Source organism: Neofelis nebulosa, chromosome 16, assembly GCF_028018385.1.
Source record: "Neofelis nebulosa isolate mNeoNeb1 chromosome 16, mNeoNeb1.pri, whole genome shotgun sequence".
Lineage (NCBI taxonomy): Eukaryota > Metazoa > Chordata > Mammalia > Carnivora > Felidae > Neofelis > Neofelis nebulosa.
Window position 1 is genome coordinate 40,504,274 of NC_080797.1, and position 24,019 is coordinate 40,528,292.

A 24,019-nucleotide genomic window follows, 5' to 3' on the forward strand; every position below is an offset into this window, starting at 1 on the left:
ACACATCCCCTTCCCCCAAGGAAAATGGATGGGCTAGTCTGGGGCTTCAGGGAGCCTTGGAGGGAAGGTTCCTTGATGAACCTGAGATGAGCAGGTTTCCTCCAGATAGACCTCAAAAGCTGGCCTGGGGTTGCCTGTGGGGCAGTTGCATCTGGGGCACTCGGAGCTGAGAAAAGCAGAAAGAACATTGACTTACGCCTTTCAGAATTGGGAACTATGTTCAGTGACTTGATGCTGGTAGTAGGGCAGAGGGGTACATGAGCTTCATGGACTACCCTCTAGGGGGATGGCTGTTATCAGGTGGGACCAGTAACAGCAACTATAAAATGCCATCCCTGTAAGAGGCGGTTGTATTAAGTCAGGAAGTGTTTTGGTTGGAAGCCATAATGGTTGAAAAAATTAGACTCTTCCCATAGTTCCCCAAAGATGATTAACAAGTGATCTAGTAATAATTTCCCTACACATTCCACTGGGGATCCTCCATTCTAAATGTAACAATAGAAAATAAACTACGAACTTGGACGTTGTAACCAGTGAGTGGTACACATCAGCTTTGGTTACCCTTTTGGGCCTGGCATGCAGTAGAGAGAGGTGCTATCTACTGTGGAAGGTGCAGAGAGAGTATAGAGATGAACTTGTTTTCACTGAGTTCTTTTTGCCTAAAAGGGATCTACAGGGGAAGACCATAGACCCCCCTGATTCAAGGCAGAAAGGGTGCTGTTCCTTGGAAGATGCCGATCAAAGCAGGAAACAATCTGGTGGGAACGGGACTGAGGAAGCCTTGCTGGCGAGGCTGAAGTTTGAAATTGATCCCTCCGGCGATAGGGCTGTAGTTCGAAGCATGAAGCCTATATACTCATGTGAAATCTTGCCTGTGCTTGAACTCTTTTGAATCCTGGGTATGAAGCTCTCCTAACACCCCCCACATTTCTATAGGCAGAAACTTTGAAGCCAAGCATATCTGGGTTCAAATGAACCATTTTAGCTGGCTGCTTTGGGACTAAGTTGAACTTGATCTTTCTCATGTGTAAATAATGTTGTCTGAGAGTTAAAGAAGGTCACGTGAAGAAAATTCTTGGGGCACCTGGGTGGCTCAGTTGGCTGAGCGTCCAACTCTTGATTTCGGCTCAGGTCATGATCTTGAGGGCCATGGGTTTGAGCCCCGAGCTGAGCTCTGTGCTGAGTGTGAGAAGCCTGCTTGGGATTCTCTCTCTCCCTCTCTCCCTCTGCCCCCGCCCCCTCCCTCTCTTTCTCTTTCTCTCAAAATAAATTTAAAAACTTAAAAAAAAAAAAAAAGAAGAGAAAATTCTTAACTCACAGCCTGATGCTAAAGACATCTTCAACCCATTGCACTGATGAGCTATTATACAAGTAGTGAGCTTGGTAACAGTGGGTTAGTGCATTCCTATAATGATCTCAAGGCCCACAGTTCCACAGTTTAGTAACTGTCTGAAGAGTTAAGAGGGAGACAGTTCTCGTAGGGCAACTGCCTAAACCAAGCTGGGCTGCTCCGGGTATATAACAGGCCCATGCTCACACTTTCTGTGTGTGTGTGTGTGTGTGTGTGTGTGTGCGAGAGAGAGAGAGGGGGGGGGGGGGGAGAGGGGGAGGGGCAGGGGAGGTGTCATATATTGAGCAAACCAAAGTACAGTACAGGATGTAATTTCATGTCTTGAGTAGGCCTTGCTAGGGGAGTGTCCTAATAAACGACAGGTACCAATATTTCTGCCAGGTGCCTCTCCCTACATAAATAAACGAGTTGTGTCTCCAGCTCACAAATCCTGTTTTGTGGACCTTGTTGGCGTGTGTGTGTTTCTCAGTTTGGGAGTTCGATGACAGGAAAGCAGGTCCCAGCCCTGTCACTTCCAACTCAGTATCGCGTTGGACAAGCCACTCCATCTCCCTGCACCTTGTTTATAAAATAGGCCACTTGGACAAGAAGCACTCTACATTTCCGGAGACATTCTGTGATTCCTAGGGAGGCTCGGCTTTGAGCCCAGTCCCCTAATTCAAGAGGGCTGTGGGTGAAGTGGGAACCCTAGTGAATTCCTCCTAACCTCCTGACACTCTGTGACTCTCTCTGGTCCTCCAAGTGAACAGAAAACATTGAGGGTTTTGTGAGATATCTAAGGTCGTAAGCTCACCTCGTCTGTACCTCGGCGACCCCATCAAGGAGCAAGTGTTCTGAATCAGCCCCCACTCTGTACCAGTGACCCAGGGGAAGACTTACAGTACGAATGCCTCACATACAGTACATAAGCTTCACAGACTTACAGCATGAAGCCGAGAATTTCAGGCTTTCAGAAACATCTTCTTGGGTTTGCTAGAGTCAAATAATAACTTCCTGCTTGTTTCTATATACGTGTAAACACACACGTGCCAGTGGTTTTAGTCAAGATGCTAAAAATGGAAGCTTCCACCAATACAGGGTATCTTGCTCACATCTTTTTTTTTTAACGTTTATTTATTTTTGAGACAGAGAGAGACAGAGCATGAAAAGGGAGGGGCAGAGAGAGAGGGAGACACAGAATCTGAAACAGGCTCCAGGCTCCGAGCCATCAGCCCAGAGCCCGACGCGGGGCTCGAACTCACGGACCGCGAGATCGTGACCTGAGCCAAAGTCAGATGCTCAACCGACTGAGCCACCCAGGCGCCCCTCTTGCTCACATCTTTATTGTAGCTCACACCACTCTGGAGTTCTTTTTTTTTTCTTTTTTAATTTTTTTTTGACGTTTCTTCATTTTTTGAGAGACAGAGCACGAGCAGGAAAGGGGCAGAGAGAGGGAGACACAGAATCCGAAGCAGGCTCCAGGCTCTGAGCTGTCAGCACAGAGCCCGACGCGGGGCTCGAACTCCCGAGCTGTGAGATTGTGACCTGAGCCGAAGTTGGACGTTCAGTCGACTGAGCCACCCAGGCACCCCTGCCACTCTGGAGTTCTTTGTAGTCTGTGTCCTTTGTAAGCTGTAGACCCCTTCGGGAAGGTTATATTGGGTGGCGGAAAAATCAGGAAGCTTTGTGGTATAATTACAATGCACAAACTTTGTACGGTTTGACGCACTTCAACAAATGTGTGTATATACTCAACCCCCCAAGATACAGGACTTGCCTATCACTGTAAAACAGTGCTCTTCAATCAATATATGAGCCCCGTGTGGACTTTTAAATTTTCTAGTAGCCATATCAACAAGATAATGAGAAATATGTGACATTAATTTTAATGGTGTATTTTCTGTAACTTAGTATAGCCAAAATGTCATTTCAGCAGGTAACCAACCTTTTAAAACTTTCTCATAAAATGTTTTACCTTTTTTTAAAAAGAAAGTCTTTCAAATCTGTTGTATATTAAACATTTTTTTTAATGTTTATTTATTTTTTGAGAGACAGAGCACGAGCAGGGGAGCGGCAGAGAGAGAGAGGGGACACAGAGTCTGAAGCAGGCTCCAGGCTCTGAGCTGTCAGCACAGAGCCCGATGCGAGGCTCGAACCCATGAACTGTGAGGTCATGACCTGAGCCACCAGACGCTTAGCCCACTGAGCCACTCAGGTGCCCCTCAATCTGATGTATACTTAACACTTACAGAACACCTTCATTCAGACTAGCCACATTTTAAGTGTTCCACAGCCACATGTGACTAGCAGTTACCATATAGACAGCATAGCTCTAGAACTTTCTCTCTGCTCATTTCCAGTCGATCTCCTTCCCTCACCAGAGGCTACCACTGTTCTGATTTCTAATCTCCATAGGTTAATTTGGCCTATTCTTGAATCTTAGCGTATATGCTCCTGTGTCTGTCTTCTTTTGCTCAAAAACCAAGGGGTGCTTTTGGGAGGAGGGACCTGTTAACCTTGACAAAAAATCTTGAAAATGTGTGTATTATGCATTAAACAGCTTAAATAGTTAGCTTTCCTTGATAACCCTAGGGAAACAGACATGATCTCATCTGCCCTATATTTTACCTCTTGGGTGTGACAACAGAAAGGCAAACTGAGAAATGGGGCCTCAGATGTGTCAAGGGGCTGTCCCAGCAGAGAGTGGGGGGGACACTGTGGCTTCTGGACCCACTGAACTGGGTAGCCTGGTTATGCCTTGCGGTCCCCAATATTATGTAATCTAAGTTAACCTTTTTATTTTGAGATAATTATACATTCACGTGCAGTTGTAAGAAATAGTGCAAATGGGGGCACCGGGGTGGCTCAGTCGGTTAAGTGTCTGACTTCGGCTCAGGTCATGATCTCGCGGTCCGTGAGTTCCAGCCCCGCGTCGGGCTCTGTGCTGACAGCTCAGAGCCTGGAGCCTGCTTCGGATTCTGTGTCTCCCTCTCTCTCCGCCCTTCCCATGCTCATGCTCTGTCTCCATCTCTGTCTGTCAATAATAAATAAACATTAAAAAAAAAAAAAAGAAAAAGGAAATAGTGCAAACAGATCCCATATACCCTTTAGTCAGTTTCCCCTAATTGTAACCTTTTGCAAAGCTAGTACAATATCACAGCCAGGATACCGACATTGATATAGTCAAGATACAGAACATTTCCATCTGCACAAGGATCTTTTCATAGCCACACCCAGTTCTCTTCCACTTCCAGCCCCTGCTTAATCTCTAGCAATCTGGTATTGGTTCTCAATTTACGTGATTGTGTAATTTCAAGGTATTATGTAGATAGAATCATACCATATGCTACCTTTTGATATTGATTTTTTCACTCCACATAATTCTCTGGAGATTCATCCAGGTTTCTTTGCGTACCAATAGTTCCTTTCTTTGTAGTGCTAAAGAGTAGTCCTTAAGGGGCGCCTGGTTGGCTCAGTGGGTTGAGCATCTGACTTTGGCTCAGATCGTGATTGCACAGGTTCGTGAGTTTGAGCCCCACATCGGGCTCTCTGCTCTCAGCCCGGAGCCCGCTTGAGATCCTCTGTCCCTCTCTCTCTTTGCACCGCCCCCCACTTGCACGCCCGCATGGTCGCTCTCTCTCTCTTTCAAAAATCAATAAAACAGGGGCGCCTGGGTGGCGCAGTCGGTTAAGCGTCCGACTTCAGCCAGGTCACGATCTCGCGGTCCGTGAGTTCGAGCCCCGCGTCAGGCTCTGGGCTGATGGCTCGGAGCCTGGAGCCTGTTTCCGATTCTGTGTCTCCCTCTCTCTCTGCCCCTCCCCGTTCATGCTCTGTCTCTCTCTGTCCCAAAAATAAATAAAAAAATGTTAAAAAAAAAAAACAAAAAAAAAAAAACAAAAATCAATAAAACATTAAAAAAGAAGAACATTTAGGGGCGCCTGGGTGGCGCAGTCGGTTAAGCGTCCGACTTCAGCCAGGTCACGATCTCGTGGTCCGTGAGTTCGAGCCCCGCGTCGGGCTCTGGGCTGATGGCTCGGAGCCTGGAGCCTGTTTCCAATTCTGTGTCTCCCTCTCTCTCTGCCCCTGCCCCGTTCATGCTTTGTCTCTCTCTGTCCCAAAAATAAATAAAAAACGTTGAAAAAAAAAAATTAAAAAAAAAAAAAAGAAGAACATTCCTTGATATGAATGTTACAGTTGGCTTACCCACTCACCACTGAAAGACATTTGGATTGTTTCCAGTTTTTTCAAATAAGGCTGCTATAAGCATTTGTGTACAGATTTTTGGGTGAACATAAACCTTTGTTTCTCTGGGAGTAGAATTCTTTATCTGGGATAATTGCCCCTAATGTGTAATTGCTGGCTCATATGGTAGTTGCATGTTTGGTTTTAAAGAAACTGTCTGTTTTCCAGGATGACCATTACCATTTAATGATGCCACCAACCGTGTGTGAATGATCAGCATCCTCGCCAGCATTTGCTATGGTCACTATTGTTTATTTTTGCCATTCTGATAGGTATGTCATGATATGGCAGCTCTGATATGAATCTCCCTGACGGCCAATGATGTCGAATATCTTTCCATGTGCTTTATTTGCCATTTGTATGTCCTCTTTGGCAAAATGTCTCTCTGTGTCTTTTGCCCATTTTGTAGTTGGATTATTTTTAACCGTTGAGTTTTCAGTATGCCTTATGTATTCTAGATACTTGTTCTTTGTCGAGATATGTGTTTCGTGAATATTTTCTCCCACTCTGGAGCTCATCTTTTTATCTTTTTTTTTTTTTTTTACATTTATTTATTTTTGAGAAACAGAGTGAGACAGAGCGTGAGCGGGGGAGGGGCAACGAGAGAAGGAGACACAGAATCTGAAGCAGGCTCCAGGCTCTGAGCAAGCCGTCAACACAGAGCCTGATGCGGGGCTCGAACTCATGAACTGTGAGATCATGACCTGAGCCGAAGTCGGACGCTCAACCGACTGAGCCACCCAGGCACCCCTCATCTTTTTATCTTCTTTTTTTTATGTTTATTTATTAATTTTGAGAGAGAGAGAGAGAGAGTGAGAGGGTGCATGAGAGGGGCAGAGAGAGAGGGAGAGAGAGAGTATCCCAAGCAGGCTCCGCACTGTCAGCGGAGAGCCTAACATGGGGCTCGATCACACAAACCATGAGATCATGACCTGAGCCAAAATCAAGAGTCAGATGCTTGAGCCACCCAGGCGCCCCCTCATTGTTCCATCTTCTTAACCAAAATTTAATTTTGATGGGGCCCAGTTATCAATTTGATGGATCATGCTTGTGGTATCGAGCCTATAAACTTTTTGCCTAGCCCTAGATCCTGAAGATTTTCTTCCATGTTTTTTAAGTTTTATGTTTTACATGTAAGACTGATTTAGTCTGAGGTTTGTTTTTTTTCCCCTAGGAGACTTAAGTAAAAGTTCCTTTTTTTTTCTTTCTTGCCGAGACCCTTTTTTAACATCAGTCATTCTGTGCTATCAATTAAGAAAACGACCATTCAGTCGTGCTCTTGTTTGGATTTTGTCACAGCAGCACTGTCCTTTTCTTGAACAAAGCTGTATGTTGTCACTGTCGTAAATGTGTCGCCCATCTATGCAGATACATGACAACTAGAACTTTATTTCAGGGTAAAACAGCTATTACAGCCTCCACGTTGTCCCCTCCTGCCCAGGCATCTGCTGTCTCTACTCCCATATCGAATGCCACTCCCAGGTCAACCAGCAGCCTGGTGTCTTTGTACAACTTAGGGGGAGGACGGGACACAGCCCCATGGTGGGATCAGTGTGTAGTCCAGGGGCATGAATCTTGGGGTCATATCTAAGCGGGATAGGAGAAGAGGAGAATCTGCCTCTTCTCTGCCACGAACTAGGAGGCATGGGCACTTTTAGCTACAACTGTGCCTCCCACAAGAGTGAGTGTGTTGACTGAGGACTGAGGCTTGCCCGTGAGTACGGCACATGAACTTCATGGACAGACTGGGGCTCTTTCTCTTTCATTAACATTGGTCTTGCCCTGGCCCTTCACATGACAGGGCCGATGCGTCTCACGCCTTCCACGCCAGGAAGTTGCTCCGTCTTTTGAACGTTTTAGGTGCCCCTTCTGGGGAGTTTATCAACCTCTGGTATTCTCCTTCTTAAATATTTCATATAGAAAAAAAAAAATTAACCACGATCACAAGCTAAATTAACAAACACCTGGGTACCTACCACTCCAAATGAACATAGAGCTATGCTTGGTACAGAAATTTATAAATAAAAGAAATAAAACATTATGGATCAAGTTCAAGTCCCTTTCGTAGCTGTCCTCCAACCCATCCATCACTGAGAGCTATAGTTTGAATGCATGTCGTGTTGGAGTGAGTTTTTTGCTTTTAATATGTCTCTGAATCCATAAACAGTATATTGTATCCCGTGGAAAGCACTTTGAATCATATCAAGCCGGTAATCAGTGCTTTCAGCTTTCCTATTTTTTGTTTTCATAAACAGTGCTTAGGCTTTTATAATTTCAGCACAAGCTGTACCAGAGTGCCATTCTTTTTTTTCTCTCAACAGTAGGTTTCTAAGATCTATTTACACGGACGCTATAGATCTGGATTATTCTTTTTCCATTTTTATGACTATGCCTCTAGCAGTGCAATTGCTGTGTTAAAGGGTGAACATTTCCAGCTTTTCTGGAAATAGCCCTGGAGAGGCTTTGCTGCTGTGACCACCAGAAGAAACCCCGAGTCCCGTGTGCACACATTCTTGCAAATGCTTTGTATTGCCTAATGAACATTGAAATGTTTGCCCCTTGTGCTCGCTTCGGCAGCACATATACTGAAATGTTTGCCCCTCCAGAAAGGGCCCAAGCATATCTCACTGTGGTCTGAATGGACATTTCCCTGATTAGCAGGGAGATTGGGCTCTTTTGAAATGTCTTCTGTGAATCTCTATTCATAATCTTTGCCCATTTCTTACGTTGGGTTCCTTGTCCTTATTGATGTGTGAGTTTGTTTTAAATACAAGCGAAATACGAATCCTTGGTCTCTTACGTGTAGAGTGAAATTTGTAAACCCAGGCAGTTGCTTGTCTTTTAGCTTTGTTGATGATTTATGTTTTTCTTAGGGCCCGGGGACCAACCAGCCTGGGATCAAATGCCTGTGGCGGGGGAAGGGCAGAGGCCAGTCCATGACTTGGAACCAAAACAGTCTATTGCTTTCAATTTCGTTTCTAAAGCCTTCTTGCTGGTGGCTGGCATGGCACCTTGCCCAGGGGAGCAGTGGCCTGCCTCAGCATGGGGTGTATTCCTGCAGTTCCCGGGGGGGGGGCCCTCGCATCCAGCCACCCTCCCTGCCTGGTGGCTTCTGAAAGGATTAAGAGCTTTGTCCTAAGTAATTTCAACCCCCAGCAAGGGCAGGATCCACCTGCAAGCCTCTGGCCCCTGTCCCGAGCGCCTCCTCCCAGCAGGTAATGTGTAGCAAGAGTCAAAGGAGTTTCTAATCCAAGCAGACAGTACAGACCTGTTTTCTCAGGTGTCATGACGGTCCCTGCCTCCCTTGACTCCTTCCAGGCTCAGTTCTGCCCCTGTCAGGACTGTGGGATGCTTCGCGCCCATGGTGACCTCCAGCCCTGACGTTAGCCGCCAGCCCTGGAATGTCCAGAATGCCACGGGACCTCCCCAAACCAGCCAGCCCCCTCTTTTCAGTCTAGGTCCTGCTGGAAGGCCAGGCCGGACTGGGCAGGGCCAGCACTGGGGCACAAGGCTTACCATCTTGGTGTAATGGGGGGACTGGCTATGCAGTTATGGGGCAAAGCCACTGTGGTTGGTGCTAGGAGAGGTGAGCCGGAACATGAGAACGGGACAATGAGATCAGAGGCAGTGAAGGTAAATCAGTTTCCACAAGTAAATCCCAGAAAAAGACCAGTGTGTGCTGGAGGTCTGGGAGGTAGGGGCCGAGTGGAGATATTTCTCAATGGGCTGGTGGCATTCCTAGGGCCCCATCAGCCTCAGGTTCGCTGCTCCAGACCCCATAGGGGCCCCCAGAGGAGGCTGTGGACAGGCTGCAGTTTATTTTTTTTTTTTTTATTTTTATTTTTTTTAAATTTTTTTTTTCAATGTTTTTTATTTATTTTTGGGACAGAGAGAGACAGACAGAGCATGAACGGGGGAGGGGCAGAGAGAGGGAGACACAGAATCGGAAACAGGCTCCAGGCTCCGAGCCATCAGCCCAGAGCCCGACGCGGGGCTCGAACTCACGGACCGCGAGATCGTGACCTGGCTGAAGTCGGACGCTTAACCGACTGCGCCACCCAGGCGCCCCCAGGCTGCAGTTTAAAGAGCAATACACATAGAAAGGGATCCAAAGTTGCCACCCACCGCATTTGGAACCCTAAGAAAATCAACCTCTTTCTTCTTCATTAATAAAACAGAATAATCCTTGTTATAGATGGTGCAAGACTGATGTTCATGTAACACACATGCGGAAGCGCACTTTTAGCCATAAATTCACTTTGTATTGTATGGAGGCCTTGAAAGTCCTGGGTTTGAATCCCAGCCTGGTTACTCATTGGCATTTCTTTGGGCTTCATTCCCATGTGAAAGTAGGTATGAATCTTGCCTCCGGGAGCAGTTAAGAAGATTATAAGAGAGCCAACATAATGGAGTATTTAGAAGAGAACCAGCATGAGGACACATCAGTAAATGTCTGTTCACATTATTCTGAAATGTGCTTTTCACCTCAAATGTATTAGACATTTTCCATATCATTAAATATAGAATGTCTTCATTTTTTTTTAATGGCATAGGTTTCCATTATACAGATGCCCCGTGATGTGCTGATCTAATCCCTTACTTATAGAAATAAAGTGTTTTTCTCAATTCTTTGCTAAGCAGCAATTAATCATACTTTTAGGCATTTGCTAGTTTGTTGTTGTTGTTGTTGTTGTTGTTGCTTGTTTTTTAGGATATATTCCTAAAAGTAGAATGGCTGGCCGAAGGGCATGCGTATTCAAATGTTAACAGATAGTACTAAATCAGAAGGGATTCAGATTTGGGGGTCCCGAAGTTTATACAATTTTGGATGTGTCTTTATAAAAACCAAATTGAATGCAAATTGACTATTAACATAACAAAAGAATTTGCTACATAGGAATTACTGGGGCCTTGAATATTCAGGTCCTTGTGAGATTTCTTATGCTGTTTGCCAGAAATGCTGACATATAAATGCTTCTTTTTTTCTTAAGTTTATTTATTTATTGGGGGGTGGGCGGGGTTAGGGGCAGAGGGAGAGGGAGACAGAATCCCAAGCGGGCTCCGAGCTGTCAGCACAGAGCCCATCATGGGGCTTGATCTCACCAACCATGGGATCATGACCTGAACCAAAATCAGGAGTCAGACATTTAACCAACCGAGCCACCCAAGCACGCCAACATATAAATGTTTCTTAATTTGCAATCAGCCTCCCTCTTGAGTTTCCAGCAAGTTCCGGCTCTGGGAGGTGGGGCGGGGGGTCCTGACGCATAAGCAGCATTATGGCTGCTGTCTTTACTGCCTTGTTAAAATCTTGTACCAATTTACACTTAGGCCCATTTCTTCACATCCTTGCCAACAGTCTGTGTCATCAGTCATTCTCGTTTTTATGTTGAGATTAATAGCCATGTTATTAATCTTCTCTAATTGGGAAGCTTTATTTTGGCAATATTGAGGGCAGTGTTGTAATCCATGGGCTCTCTGCTGAGTCCTTCTCCCTATCCTGGGATAAGCTCACATATTGGTTGCACAAAGCCGAGGATGCCACAGACTGGGTATCCAGGGGTACCCTGAACTCTCATTGAGCTGAAAATGCTTTCCAGTGTTGCCTGTGGGGACTCTTTGGCAAGAATACCTTGTGTGGAATTTTGAAATTAGACTTAGACTCCTCTAGAAAGACAGCAATCTTTGCTTTGGGCAGAGGATTACTGATTTGTTACATTTTCCCCTGTAACGACTTTTCATTTATTTATTTATTTTTTTTAAATTTTTTTTTCAACGTTTTTTATTTATTTTTGGGACAGAGAGAGACAGAGCATGAACGGGGGAGGGGCAGAGAGAGAGGGAGACACAGAATCAGAAACAGGCTCCAGGCTCCGAGCCATCAGCCCAGAGCCCGACGCGGGGCTCGAACTCACGGACCGCGAGATCGTGACCTGGCTGAAGTCGGACGCTTAACCGACTGCGCCACCCAGGCGCCCCACGACTTTTCATTTATTACAGAATCAGACAGACTGAATCACTTTCAAGATATGTACATATATACATACATATATACACACATACATATATACATACATACATACATGTATATATGATTTTTGGGATAACAGCTTTTGAGGCCTGGTGCTACCATAACCCAGATGAATGGCCAAAAAGACCGAATTTGAAATACCAGCTGCTAAAGTGTCAGGGAGTACGTCTCTCCCTCCATACATGCCCTGTCTCTCTTTGCACATACATGCATGTGCCACACCACACCACACACACACACATCACACACGCATGCACCACACCACGCACACGCACACACACACACCTCACAGTTCTTGCCACCACTTGAAAATAAGTTGCAGACGTGACATCAGTATTTCCCACCTTTGCTGATCTCTTGGGAAGCAAGTGCCTCACGGTTGTTTTGCCCTGACTTGGGCAACATAGCAGACATCTTTCCCTATGCCTACCCGCCACTTGTCGACTTCTTCCCCGAGACTGTGGCCCATTGCGTTTCGTGGGTCGACGCCGCTTGGTCTGTTTTTGCAGAAAGCGGTTTGCGATCAAATGATGAGGCCGTTTTCATCAACTTTTACTGCAGCATTTGGACAAGTCGCTTAACTTCTCCCTCGATTTCTCCATTTGTAAGACAGGGACAAAAGCACTTGGGACGATTTCCCCCGAAAAAACCCACATGACGGCCTTGCAGGGGAGAAGCTGAACGTTCTCTTCCTGCCTTCGGGTCACCCCCCTGCAGGAGATTCACCCACCTCCGCCCTTCCTCACGGACAGCGCCCACCTCTTCCGTGAATCAGGACCCTCACACTCCCAACTTGTCATTAAACGTCTCTACAGACGTCCCTGGATATTACATTGTAAAGCAGATAGCCATCCAGTGGTTCTGGCTTCCCGCTGGAGCAGTATTCCACAGCCTTTGCATCCAGTAAGCGACATTCTGAACAGCAAGCAATATGTCACGAGCTGCTCTGTGCTCTTGAACCTGGAGAACATGCGGCCGTGTGTGTCACGGGCTGGTTGGCCCAGGAGCCCCAGTGTATCAAGAACTGCACAGAGGACACCTAAACTGCTTTACCATCTACTGGGGTTCTCAGGGCGGAAGATCCTGCCGCGTTCAAAACAGAGATTCTCTCTTTGCTGGAGTAATTTCTAGAACAGAGATCATGTGTCAGCTTGACTTGCCCAGCATTTTCTATTAATGTATGGATGGGTTTTGCACGTGCTGCTTTTATTTTTATGACAAAATGGTAAATAGATGCCATAGTCTATCACTAAATTTAGTTTATGAATTTCGAGGATAACAATACTACCAGCTTTAGCCCTAGGAGAGCTTTCTTTCAAACTTTGTATTGAAGTATACCACAGATTCAGAAAAGTACACGTTTGAAGCACTCCCTTTAGCAAATTTTCTATGAACTCTACACACCCATATAACCAACACCCATTTGGCCGCTCTCCTGATTTCCAGCAGCTTAGATTAGCTTTGCCTGTTTTGTGCCTATACGTGGAATCCAGGGCACGTGCGTGGGTGGTTCAGTCAGTTAAACGACCGACCCTTGATTTCAGCTCAGGTCGAAATCTCACAGTTCGTGAGTTCAAGTTCCCAGTGGGGTTCCGTGCTGCCAGTGCAGAGCCTGCGTGGGATTCTTTCTCTCCCTCTCTCTCTGCCCCTCCCCCACTCATTCTCTCTCCCCGCCCGCAAAGTAAGTAAATATAAAATATATTTATATAATATAAAATATACAATATAAATATAATACAATATAAATATTATATATAAATATATTTAATTTAATATATATTAAATATATAAATCTATATTAAATATTATATATTTATATATAAATATAATATAAATATAAAGAATATAAAATATAATATAAAATATAAAATTTATATTTACAAAATATAAAAAAAGATAAATGGAATCAGACAGTATATACCTTTTTCTATCTGGCTTCTTTAACTTTTTTAAGTGAGTTTCACCCACATTACTGGGTGTAGTCATAGTTCATTTGCTGTCATTACTATATAACATCGCAAATAAGAAATCACCATTTATGTATCTGTTCCACGGCTGGTGGGTGTTTAGGTAGTTTTCATATTGGAAATAACGCAAACATCCTCAGACCTGTCGTTTGGTGAGCACACGCATGAATTCTGCTGAATACGTATTTATGAGTGGAAGTGTCTACGTTGCTTTTTATTTTTAAAATTTTTTTTTAAATTTTTTTTTAAATTTTTTTTTCAACGTTTTTAATTTATTTTTGGGACAGAGAGAGACAGAGCATGAACGGGGGAGGGTCAGAGAGAGAGGGAGACACAGAATCGGAAACAGGCTCCAGGCTCCGAGCCATCAGCCCAGAGCCTGACGCGGGGCTCGAACTCACGGACTGCGAGATCGTGACCTGGCTGAAGTCGGACGCTTAACTGACTGCGCCACCCAGGCGCCCCTTTAATTTTTTTTTTAACGTTTATTTATTTTTGAGACAGAGAGAGACAGAGCATGAACGGGGGAGGGGCAGAGAGAGAGGGAGACACAGAATCTGAAGTGGGCTCCAGGCTCTGAGCTGTCAGCACAGAGCCCGACGCGGGGCTCGAACTCATGGACCGTGAGATCATGACCTGAGCCGAAGTCGGACGCTTAACTGACTGAGCCACCCAGGCGCCCCTTAAAAAAATTTTTTTTTAATGTTTATTTATTTTTGAGACAGAGAGAGACAGAGCATGAATGGGGGAGGGTCAGAGAGAGAGGGAGACACAGAATCTGAAGCGGGCTCCAGGCTCTGAGCTGTCAGCCCAGAGCCCGATGTGGGGCTCGAACTTGCAAGCCGTGAGATCATGACCTGAGCTGAAGTCGGACGCTGAACCGACTGAGCCACCCAGGTGCCCCTCTATGTTGCTTTTTTTTTTTTTTTTTTTTAATTTTTTTTTTTCAACGTTTTTTATTTATTTTTGGGACAGAGAGAGACAGAGCATGAACGGGGGAGGGGCAGAGAGAGAGGGAGACACAGAATCAGAAACAGGCTCCAGGCTCCGAGCCAGCAGCCCAGAGCCCGACGTGGGGCTCGAACTCACGGACCGCGAGATCGTGACCTGGCTGAAGTCGGACGCTTAACCGACTGCGCCACCCAGGCGCCCCCTATGTTGCTTTTTAAAGTATACAGTTCCACAGTTTTTAGTACAGTCATGAATATGTGCACCCAAACCACAGTAAATTTTAGAACATTTCCCTCACCTCAAAGAGAAACCCCATTCCCTTCGCTATCAACTCTGGACCCTTCCTTCCCCTCAGCCCTAAGCAACCACTGAATCTACTTCCTGTCTCTGTAGATTTGCCTTTCCTCCTCCTCAACATGTCATATGTACGGACTTATACAATATGTGGCTTTCTGTGTCCGGCCTTTTTTGCTTACTATAATATTTTCGCCGTTCACCCACGTTGTAGCGGATGTCAATACGTTTCCTTTTTATGGCCAAATAATATTCCATTGGGTAGACCGTCCACGTTCCGTGTATCCACTCATCCCGTTGCTGGAACCAACGGGTTGTTTGCATCCTTGGCTATTGTGAATAGTGCTGCTGGGAGCATTTAGGTACAAGTGTTTGTTTGAGTCCCCGTTTTTAGTTCTTCCGGGTAGATAGATACTTAGGACTGGAATTGCTGGGTCATCTGCTAATTCTGTGTTTTAACTTTTTGGAGAAGCACCCACCTGGCTTGCACCTTGGCTGCACCATTTTACATTCCCACCAGCTGTGCACAAGGCCTCCAGGGTCTCCACATGTGGCCATCACTTGTTATTTTGCGTTGTTTGATTCTCGCCTCCCTAGGGTGTGTCACTTTTCGTTCGCATTTCACATGCTTGTGGGCCAAATATCTTCTTTGGAAAAACGTCCACTCAAGTCCTTCACTCATTTTTTTTTTTCGTTGGGTTGTTAGGAGCATTATCTATAATTCACTCATTTGGTCATTCCGTTGAACACCTCTTACATTCCAGGCACTGTGAGGCACTTGGGGATAAAACAGTGAACACGTTCGTTGCCAACAATAAAAGGTCAAGAGAATAAAAGAAAAATCCTCATTTCCTGACTTCTCACCTGAATTCTCAAGTGCAACTCTCCAAGGACACCTTTAGGTGGGGCTTTGTCTCCGGTTTTTCACGGCTCCCACCTGCCTCATTTATGTGTTTTAGGACGCCCAACCCAAGTAGCTGAAGGCCTCACTAAATATTTACGGTAGTTTCTCCTTATCCATGGGGGATATGTTCCAAGACCCGCAGTGGACACCTAAAACCACAGCTAGCACCAAAATATATATATATACAACGTTTTTTTCCTATGGAGACATACCTATGGTAAGGTTTAATTTACAAGTTAGTCATGTATGAGATTAACAACAATAATAATAAAAGAACAATTATAACAATACACTGTAATAAAAATTACGTGGATGGTCTCTCTCAAAATATCTCCCTGTATTGTACTCACCATTCTTGTGATGATGAGACATGGTAAAATGATGTAAAAGGATGTAAATATGAGACACTACTACTGACCTTCTGACAATATGTCAGAAGGGGAATCCTCTGCTTAGCCATGGGTAACTGCTGATGGTGGGGAGACCATTCGACTTTAGTTCTTTGAGTTGGAAGCCACAGGAACTGCTGGCTCTCCTCCTCTGACTCATTAAGCTTCCCACTCAGACGTTAAAAATATTAATAACAGAGGCGCCTGGGTGGCTCAGTTGGTTGAGCGTCTGACTTCGGCTCAGATCATGATCTCACTGTCTGTGGGTTCAAGCCCCGCGTCGGGCTCTGTGCTGACAGCTTGGAGCCTGGAGTCTGCTTCGGATTCTGTGTCTCCCGCTCTCTCTGCCCCTCCCCCGCTCGCACTCTGTCTCTCTTGGGCTCTCAAAAATAAATAAAAATGTTAAAAATAATAATAATAACAAACAAAAGCCACAACTTCTTAAACCAAGTCTCTATTGTCTTTTTCAGGTTTAGATGGTGTGTCTGCCACTCTGTTTAAGAACAGAAAAAGAGGGACACCTGGGTGGCTCAGTCGGTTGAGTGTCTGACTTTGGCTCAGATCATGATCTCACTGTCTGCGGGTTCTAGCCCTGCGTCGGGCTCTGTGCTGACAGCTCGGAGCCTGGAGCCTGCTTTGGATTCTGTGTCTCGCTCTTTCTTTGCCCCTCCCCTGCCCATGCTCTGTCTCTCTCTCTCAGAAATAAATAAACATTAAAAAAAAAAAAAAAGAACAGAAAAAGAAAGGGGGGCCTGGGTGGCTCAGTCGGTTAAGCGTCCAACTTCGGCTCAGGTCTTGATTTCCTGGCTCTTGAGTTTGAGCCCTGCGTCAGGCTCTGTGCTGACGGCTCAGAGCCTGGAGCCTGCTTCAGATTCTGTCTCTCTCTCTCTCTCTCTCTCTCTCTGCCCTCCCCACTCATGCTCTGTCTCCTTCTCAAGAATAAATAAACGTTAAAAAAAAAAAAGAAGAAGAAGAACAGAAAAAGACGGAGTGCCTGGGGGTTCATTTAGTTAAGTGTCCTACTCTTGATCTCAGCTCAGGTCTTGATCTCAGGTTTGTGAATTCAAGCCCTGGGTTGGACTCTGCTGGGGTGTGGAGCCTACTTAAAGAAGAAACAATAAAAGAAAAAGAAGTGGCTGCCCCTTTTTGCCCAAGGCCCTTGGGGTGTGTTCGAGGAAAGAGGAGAGTAGAATCAATTGTTTGCGCTTGGAGTTTCGAAAGGTTGGGTGGTTCTTACCTTTATGAGCAAACTGCATTCATACGAGTTTCTAGAATTCATAAGTCCTCTGGAGGAGCACCTGTTCCCACCTCTGTTCTGCCCTGCTCCGGTCCCAGGTTCCTGAGTTCAATGAGTAAACAGTGGTGGAAAAAAACAAAATGGAGACTAGACAGTCTGGGGGGACACATGCAAAGCCTAAAGAACAGAATTGCCCACCCACTCCTTCCTCCCCGATGTGTGTTCCAGGGGCGGTTTCGCTGACTTACCGGCTACAGACTCACCTACTTGGGCTCTGTGCATTTCACTCTCTTTACCTATAGGATGGCAGTTCATGCTTCCCACCTGTACATATTAGGATTTGCTTAGCATATGTCAGAGAAACCCACTCTCACTGTGGCTTTGAGGAGATGGGAGTTTCTTTTTCTGCGTCCTGTGTGACAGCCACCTTGTGGAGGCTCGGCGGCACAGTATGCCCCCCGTCAAGGCTCCAGCCTCTTTGTCTCTGCCATTCCCTTCCTGTCGCAGATGGCACTCCAGCCGGTGGGAAAGGAAAAGAGAAGATGCCCCTTTCCTTTAAGGGAAGTTGCACCTAGTACCTCTCTTTAAATCCACACCTTCACCTTTGGGCCAGACCACCTGCAAGGGAAACTTGGGAATGTGGTTTCTGTTCCACATGGCCATGGCCAACTAAACTCCCTGAGGGTGGTTTCTTAAGGACAAGGACCTATTGGGGGCCTTTGCACTTATCAGCACTGCTATGAAGATAAAGGATATAACATATGTGACAATTGAAATGGATTTTTCTGGGTTTTTGTTTTTTTTTTTAATTTTTTAATGTTGATTTACTTTTGAGAGAGAGACAGAGTGCAAGTGAGGGAGGGGCAGAGAGAGAGGGAGACACAGAATCTGAAGCAGGCTCCAAGCTCTGAGCTGTCAGCACAGAGTCTGACGCAGGGCTTGAACACACAGACCGTGAGATCATGACCTGAGCTGAAGTCGGCCACTTAACCGGCTGAGCCACCCAGGAGCCCTAGTTTTGGGGGGAATTTTTTGCACATAAACCAACCTGTTGATCTGCCAACTAGAATTTCCAGGAGGCCACTCTCTGGTCTGAAATCTATGGTTGAATGAGTAGAAACCCGGGTTCCGAACCAAGGACAGTGGTCAACTTTGAGGATAAGAGGAAACCTGTTATGTTTTGTTGAGAACAAAACCTTTAAAGTGCCTGAGATTTTCCCTTGGCTGCCTCCTGAACCCGATGCTGGGCTGTGGGAGGCTGCCTGCCAGGCCTTCAAGGGCACTGGTTATCCACTGAACCTGAAAACTGTAGGTATATTAGGATGTATCCGTTATAAGCAACAGAAACGTAACTCAGACTGGCTTAAGTTTATTTTGGTTTGTTTGCTGATTTATTAGAGTCCACGAATAAGTGAGATCGGGCAATGTTTGTCTTTCCGAGTGTGGCTTATTTCACTTAGCATGATGTCCTCCAGCTTCCTCCTTGTTGCAAATGGAATTTGGCATTCCCCACCCGCCACCCCCCCCTTCCGGAAACTGGCTTAAATTTAAAGAGGGAATTTATTGCCCTTTGACAGTGGAAAGTCCAGAGGAAGGCAGGCATCACCTGTGGCCGGGCCTAGGGATTCAGAACCTCAAGATGAAGTTTGTTACTGTGCCTCCCTGTCTCTGTCTCTCTCTTCCTACTTAGTAACCCTGTGTTCGTTTTCTTCTTAAGCAAGTTCTCCACATGCTTGTTCTTGCAACTATCACTTTTGGCAAACCCAAAGGAAGAAGGCACACTTGTTTCCCAGTGGGCAAAAATGCATGCCCTCCGCTGCTTGCCTGTGACGTAGGGATTTGGGGCGTGTAATCCCTTTTGAGGGGTGTCATAGTGGCCACTGGGAGCCCGCTCAACAGTATTTTAGGTTGGTCAGCCTAGGGATAGTAGGGTGTGGGGCCTCATAGGATTTTATAGCCCTGCTGTCTGGGCTGTTTTCTGCCCCCAGTACACCTGCAGGAACCACTTGGCCTACGTGGCTGGCCACAATCCTTTGATAAGATTAACTGGGTCATTTACATAGTATCCCCTTTCACTTGAGAATAACCACCGATCCAGGCCTCAGACTACTCCTAGGTGGGGAAGCTGAGGCCTAGAGAGGAGAAATCCTGTGTCTTTTCCTGATGCCCCTGAGAACAAGGCTGCAGGTGGTTTGTAATGCTAGGAGGCAGGAGGCAGGAGAAAGAGGCAGGAAGAGAAGCTGGCATAGAGTGTTTTATTCAAGTCACAGCCAAGACAACAAGGGCTTTACCCACCAGGACCTCTGAGAAGGTACAGATGCCTCCCAGCTCTGTCCAGCTGCAGAACGGGAGAGAACTGAAGTCCCTGAGCAGACAGGATCCCAAGGAACTGTCCCAGTAGCTGAAAGCAGAGATGTTCCGTGGAGGTGACATGGGACACCAAAGGTGACTGTGTCGGTTGCCCACCCAGCCAGCAGCGTACTCGGGAGGAGCCCTCAGACCCCCGATCCCAGCCTAGTGCTCCTTTGCTCCCCACAGAGCTGCAGCGGGTCCCCTCAGCTTCCCAGTCTGCCTGCCTCGTGACCCACCCTCCTGCAAGGTGGCAGCGACTTCCTCTCCCATTTATGGGGAAATCCAGTGTGGCTCCCCTCTATCCTGCATACCTTGTTCTTGCCCCAGACTCTCCCCTACAAGACACAAGCAGTCAATCAACAAAAGGGACACGTGGTCCTTTTAGCATAGCAGCTGCAGCACTGAATTGGCCAACATCGGCCCTCAGGCCCCACACCACACCCTCTCTGATGGGAACAGGGTCTGAGACCTGTTACACTCCCACATTTAACCGACTGAACCACCCAGGCGCTCAGAGTTTTTTTTGAGTACAGCTTTAGAGTTGCAGAATAACTGAGCCTTTCTATCGGGTCGGGGATGGGGCAGGGGCGGGCACTTGTGCACGCTGTGAGCAGTCTACCTCCCGGCCGGGTGTGCCAGCCCCTGGTGCCAGAGCGGCCTGGCCTGGCACAGCGGAGTCCATCGCCCCTCTCCCCACAGCTCCGCAGGGGCAGATCGCACTGTCCCCCTGCCCGTCGGAGGCCTCAGCTACATCCAGGGCCTCACAAGACAGCGTCTTATCAACAAGACTGTGGGGCAGTGCCTGGAAGCCATAGCACAGAGGGTCCCCGACCGGGAGGCCTTGGTCGTCCCGCAGGAGAACATCAGGCTGACCTTTGCCCAGCTCAAGGAGGAGGTGGGTCCTGATCTTGAACCCTCGAAGTCAGCAGGTGCTAGCCCCCCAGGCTGCACTGGCTGGGTGGAGCCCTCAGGGCAGCACCTGGCTATGGGGCAGGGTGAGGGGGCTGCCTGAGAACCCCAAGGGATGGCAGGAGAAGGGGACAGGGCTGAGGCAGAAGGGGCCCGAGGTCACCTGCATCACTCACTCCTGGGCTGCTTGTTCACAGTGCACATTCCCAGGCCCCATCCAGGCCCACTGAGGCCTGGGAATCTGCCTGTCCCTTGCTCCCAGGTGGTTTCGGTGACAACCCCTGGGCCAAGGGCTGAGGTGGGAGTCAGGGCCCCTTCCGGCTCGCCCACGTCTCACCCCTTGTGCTCTATTTACACCAGGTGGACAAAGCTGCTTCTGGGCTCCTGAGTATCGGCCTCCGCAAGGGCGACCGGCTGGGCATGTGGGGACCCAACTCCTATGCGTGGGTGCTCATGCAGCTGGCCACCGCTCAGGCAGGCATCATTCTGGTGAGCGGGAACAACTGGGTATGTAGGGGGTGCAGAATTCACGGGGAGTCCCCCAGCTCCTTGGCCCCCAAACCGAACCAGTGCCTGACTGGTTTCAGACCGCGTAGTGCTTTCTTCCGAAGCCCCCCAAGGAGGCCTGGATGGGTAGGGCACTGCCTCTGACGGCATGGTGTTTCTGTGCCTCCTGAGAGTGGAGAGGCAGCGGGAGGGACAGGGTCTGGCCGAGACACTCACTGACATACCCTCACTGTCTCCACTAGGTGTCTGTGAACCCAGCTTACCAGGCTATGGAGTTGGAGTATGCCCTCAAGAAGGTAGAACCCGCTCCTGGGGGAGGGGGCTGGCCAGCCAGCCAACCAGGGGGATGATGGGGGGGGGGCGGGGGCGGTCAGAGAGGCCACGCACAGGTGTGCGACACCCAGAGTCTGTCCGTCTTCAGGTCTGCAGCGCGGGGAGGAGAGGGTGGTCGGTCAGACCCAAGGCTGGCGTGTGTGTCCCGGGGTCGGCACAGGTGTGTTGGAGGCAATAGGCGTGTGAGCTGGCGTGTGTGTGGCACCTGCGTGTGTCGGGGTGGTGGCGTGTGTGTGTGTGTGAGAAGGAGTCACTGTTAGTGAGAACTAGCCCGGAGCCCCCGCCTGGAGCTCCCAGCTGACCAGGGGGGCGGGGGGCTCCCCCTCCACAGGTAGGCTGCAAAGCCGTCACATTCCCCAAGCAGTTCAAGACCCAGCAATACTACAACATCCTGAAGCAGATCTGCCCAGAGTTGGAGAAGGCCCAGCCGGGGGCCTTGAAGAGTCAGAGGTGGGGCTTTCCCACACTGGGAAGGGGGCGCGTGGTGTGGCCCCCTGGCCCCCCGATCCCCTCCCACCCCCCAGGGATGAGACTGGTGTCTCCCTGGGCCTTCCCTCAGCCCCTGATTCTCACTACCCTCCCTCCCCGCAGGCTCCCAGACCTGACCACAGTCATCTCGGTGGACGACCCTCTGCCGGGGACCCTGCTCCTTGATGAGGTGGTGGCAGCTGGAAGCACAGAGCGGCATCTGGCCCGGCTGCGGTACACCCAGCAGTTCCTGTCCTGCCACGACCCCATCAACATCCAGTTCACCTCGGTAGGGCAGCGGTCTCCAGGCCCCAAGCCCCGGCTGGCCTGCTAACCCCTGCCCGCCCCTGTGACCCTTCCCCAAGAATGAGGAGATGACAGAAGAGGCCCAGGGCGCAGACACTCTTCTGGGGCCGGCCCTAGCTGTCCTCTCGGCCCCGGGAAACATCGCCAACTGGCGTCCTTGTCACATGCCCCCCCCCCCCTCCCCCGGCCCTCTCTTCCTCAGCAGGGAGGCAGGTGCACTGGGCCACGTCAGGCCAGAGCTGACCGATGTGCCTCCTCATTTAGTAGATGAGGAAACTGAGGCCCAGAGAGGGAATCTGCCGCTGGGCCAGAGTTCTCTGAGCCACTTGATGAGTGGCATAAGAACAGAGACCTTATCTTCCACATTTCTGGATCCTCACACCCGGCACCGTGCGGGCACATGGTATACCTTTGTGAACACACGTTCAATGAATGAATGGATCAGGGACACTGGTCCTGGTCTCCTGACTCCCGGTCCGGTGCTCTCCCATATGGTGGCCCAGGGTGGGAAGGACATGGGGAGCAGGAGCCAAGCGTCACCTGCTTGTCTTATCAGGGGACGACAGGCAGCCCCAAGGGGGCCACACTCTCCCACTACAACATTGTCAACAACTCCAACATGATAGGGGATCGGCTGAGGCTGCACCTAAAGGTGAGGGGGCTAGCCCAGGCCCTGCAGGGGGTGGGGTTGTTGGGCTCCCCCTGCTGGCTAGTGGAACTGGCTGGGGGTGGGGTTTGAGGGGGCACTTCTGGCTCCAGGGTAGAACCAGCTTTCTGCCTCCGTTTCCAGACGTCAGAGGAGTTACGGATCATCCTGCCCAGCCCCCTGTACCACTGCCTGGGTTCTGTGGGGGGCACGATGGTGAGCCTAATGTATGGTGCTACCCTCATCCTACCCTGTCCGACCTTTGATGGCAAGAAGGCGCTGGAGGCCATCAGCAAAGAGAGGTGGGCATCAGTGGGTAGCCCCCCAGGGGCTGATGAGACCCTCCGATTCCTCACTCCGGGGCTCTGATCCCTTTCTGAGATGTGTGCCTGCTTCAGCCCAGAGAAATGGAGACAGGGGTAGTGGGGGACTCCCAGGGGAGGATGAGTTCCTGCCTCCAAAGAGGTTCCTGCCTCCTTCCTGTTTCCCACATATACAGCCTTGGCCCTTCCTGGGGGGGTTCAGGGTGGGGTGGGTAAGAAGAGGGAGATCCCTTCCACTTCCAAGCCTGATTCTGAGACTCCCCCCATCTTATACAGAGGCACCATCCTGTACGGCACCCCCACAATGTTCGTGGACATTCTGAACCAGCCAGACTTCTCCAGTTACGACATCTCGTCCATGTGTGGAGGTGGGGTAGGACCAAGGGTAGCCAAGCCAGGATTGACCTGATGAGCTAGATATGTGCCCAATCTCTTATTTAGGAGGCAACAAGACATTGCAGGAAAGCGGGTGGGAGGGAGGCAAATCCCCAGTGTCTTTGGACACCAGCCCAAGGCCAAGTGCCAGGTGTAGGAACAAGTCCAGGGTCAAGGGCAAGAGGGGAATGTTCTGCTCTAGAAGGAGCTGTAGGTGAGGGGGTCCACAGGGCCTGGTGAAGCAGGGAGCTGTGTCAGTCTTCTCTCTGATTCAGGTGTGATTGCTGGGTCCCCCGCACCCCCAGAGCTGATCCGAGCCATCATCGACAAGCTAAACATGAAGGAGCTGGTGGTGAGTGGCCGCTGGGCTGGGGCTGCGGGCAGGGGGCAGGCCAGGCCCGGGGTGAGAACAGACTGGTGTCTGTAGGGATGAGCTCGGGCCAGATCTCCAAGGA

General features: G+C 48.6%; 1 protein-coding gene across 1 annotated transcript in view; it reads left to right on the forward strand.

The window, feature by feature from the left end:
* ACSF2 (acyl-CoA synthetase family member 2) overlaps positions 1-24,019 on the forward strand; it is a 35,904-nt gene that overhangs the window by 2,331 nt on the left and 9,554 nt on the right. The window contains exons 2-10 of the mRNA XM_058705914.1: positions 20,397-20,592; positions 20,967-21,095; positions 21,356-21,409; positions 21,778-21,896; positions 22,038-22,203; positions 22,777-22,872; positions 23,011-23,168; positions 23,466-23,557; positions 23,840-23,916. Of these exons, the coding sequence (XP_058561897.1) occupies positions 20,397-20,592; positions 20,967-21,095; positions 21,356-21,409; positions 21,778-21,896; positions 22,038-22,203; positions 22,777-22,872; positions 23,011-23,168; positions 23,466-23,557; positions 23,840-23,916 (1,087 nt within the window). The remainder of the gene's footprint in view (positions 1-20,396; positions 20,593-20,966; positions 21,096-21,355; positions 21,410-21,777; positions 21,897-22,037; positions 22,204-22,776; positions 22,873-23,010; positions 23,169-23,465; positions 23,558-23,839; positions 23,917-24,019) is intronic.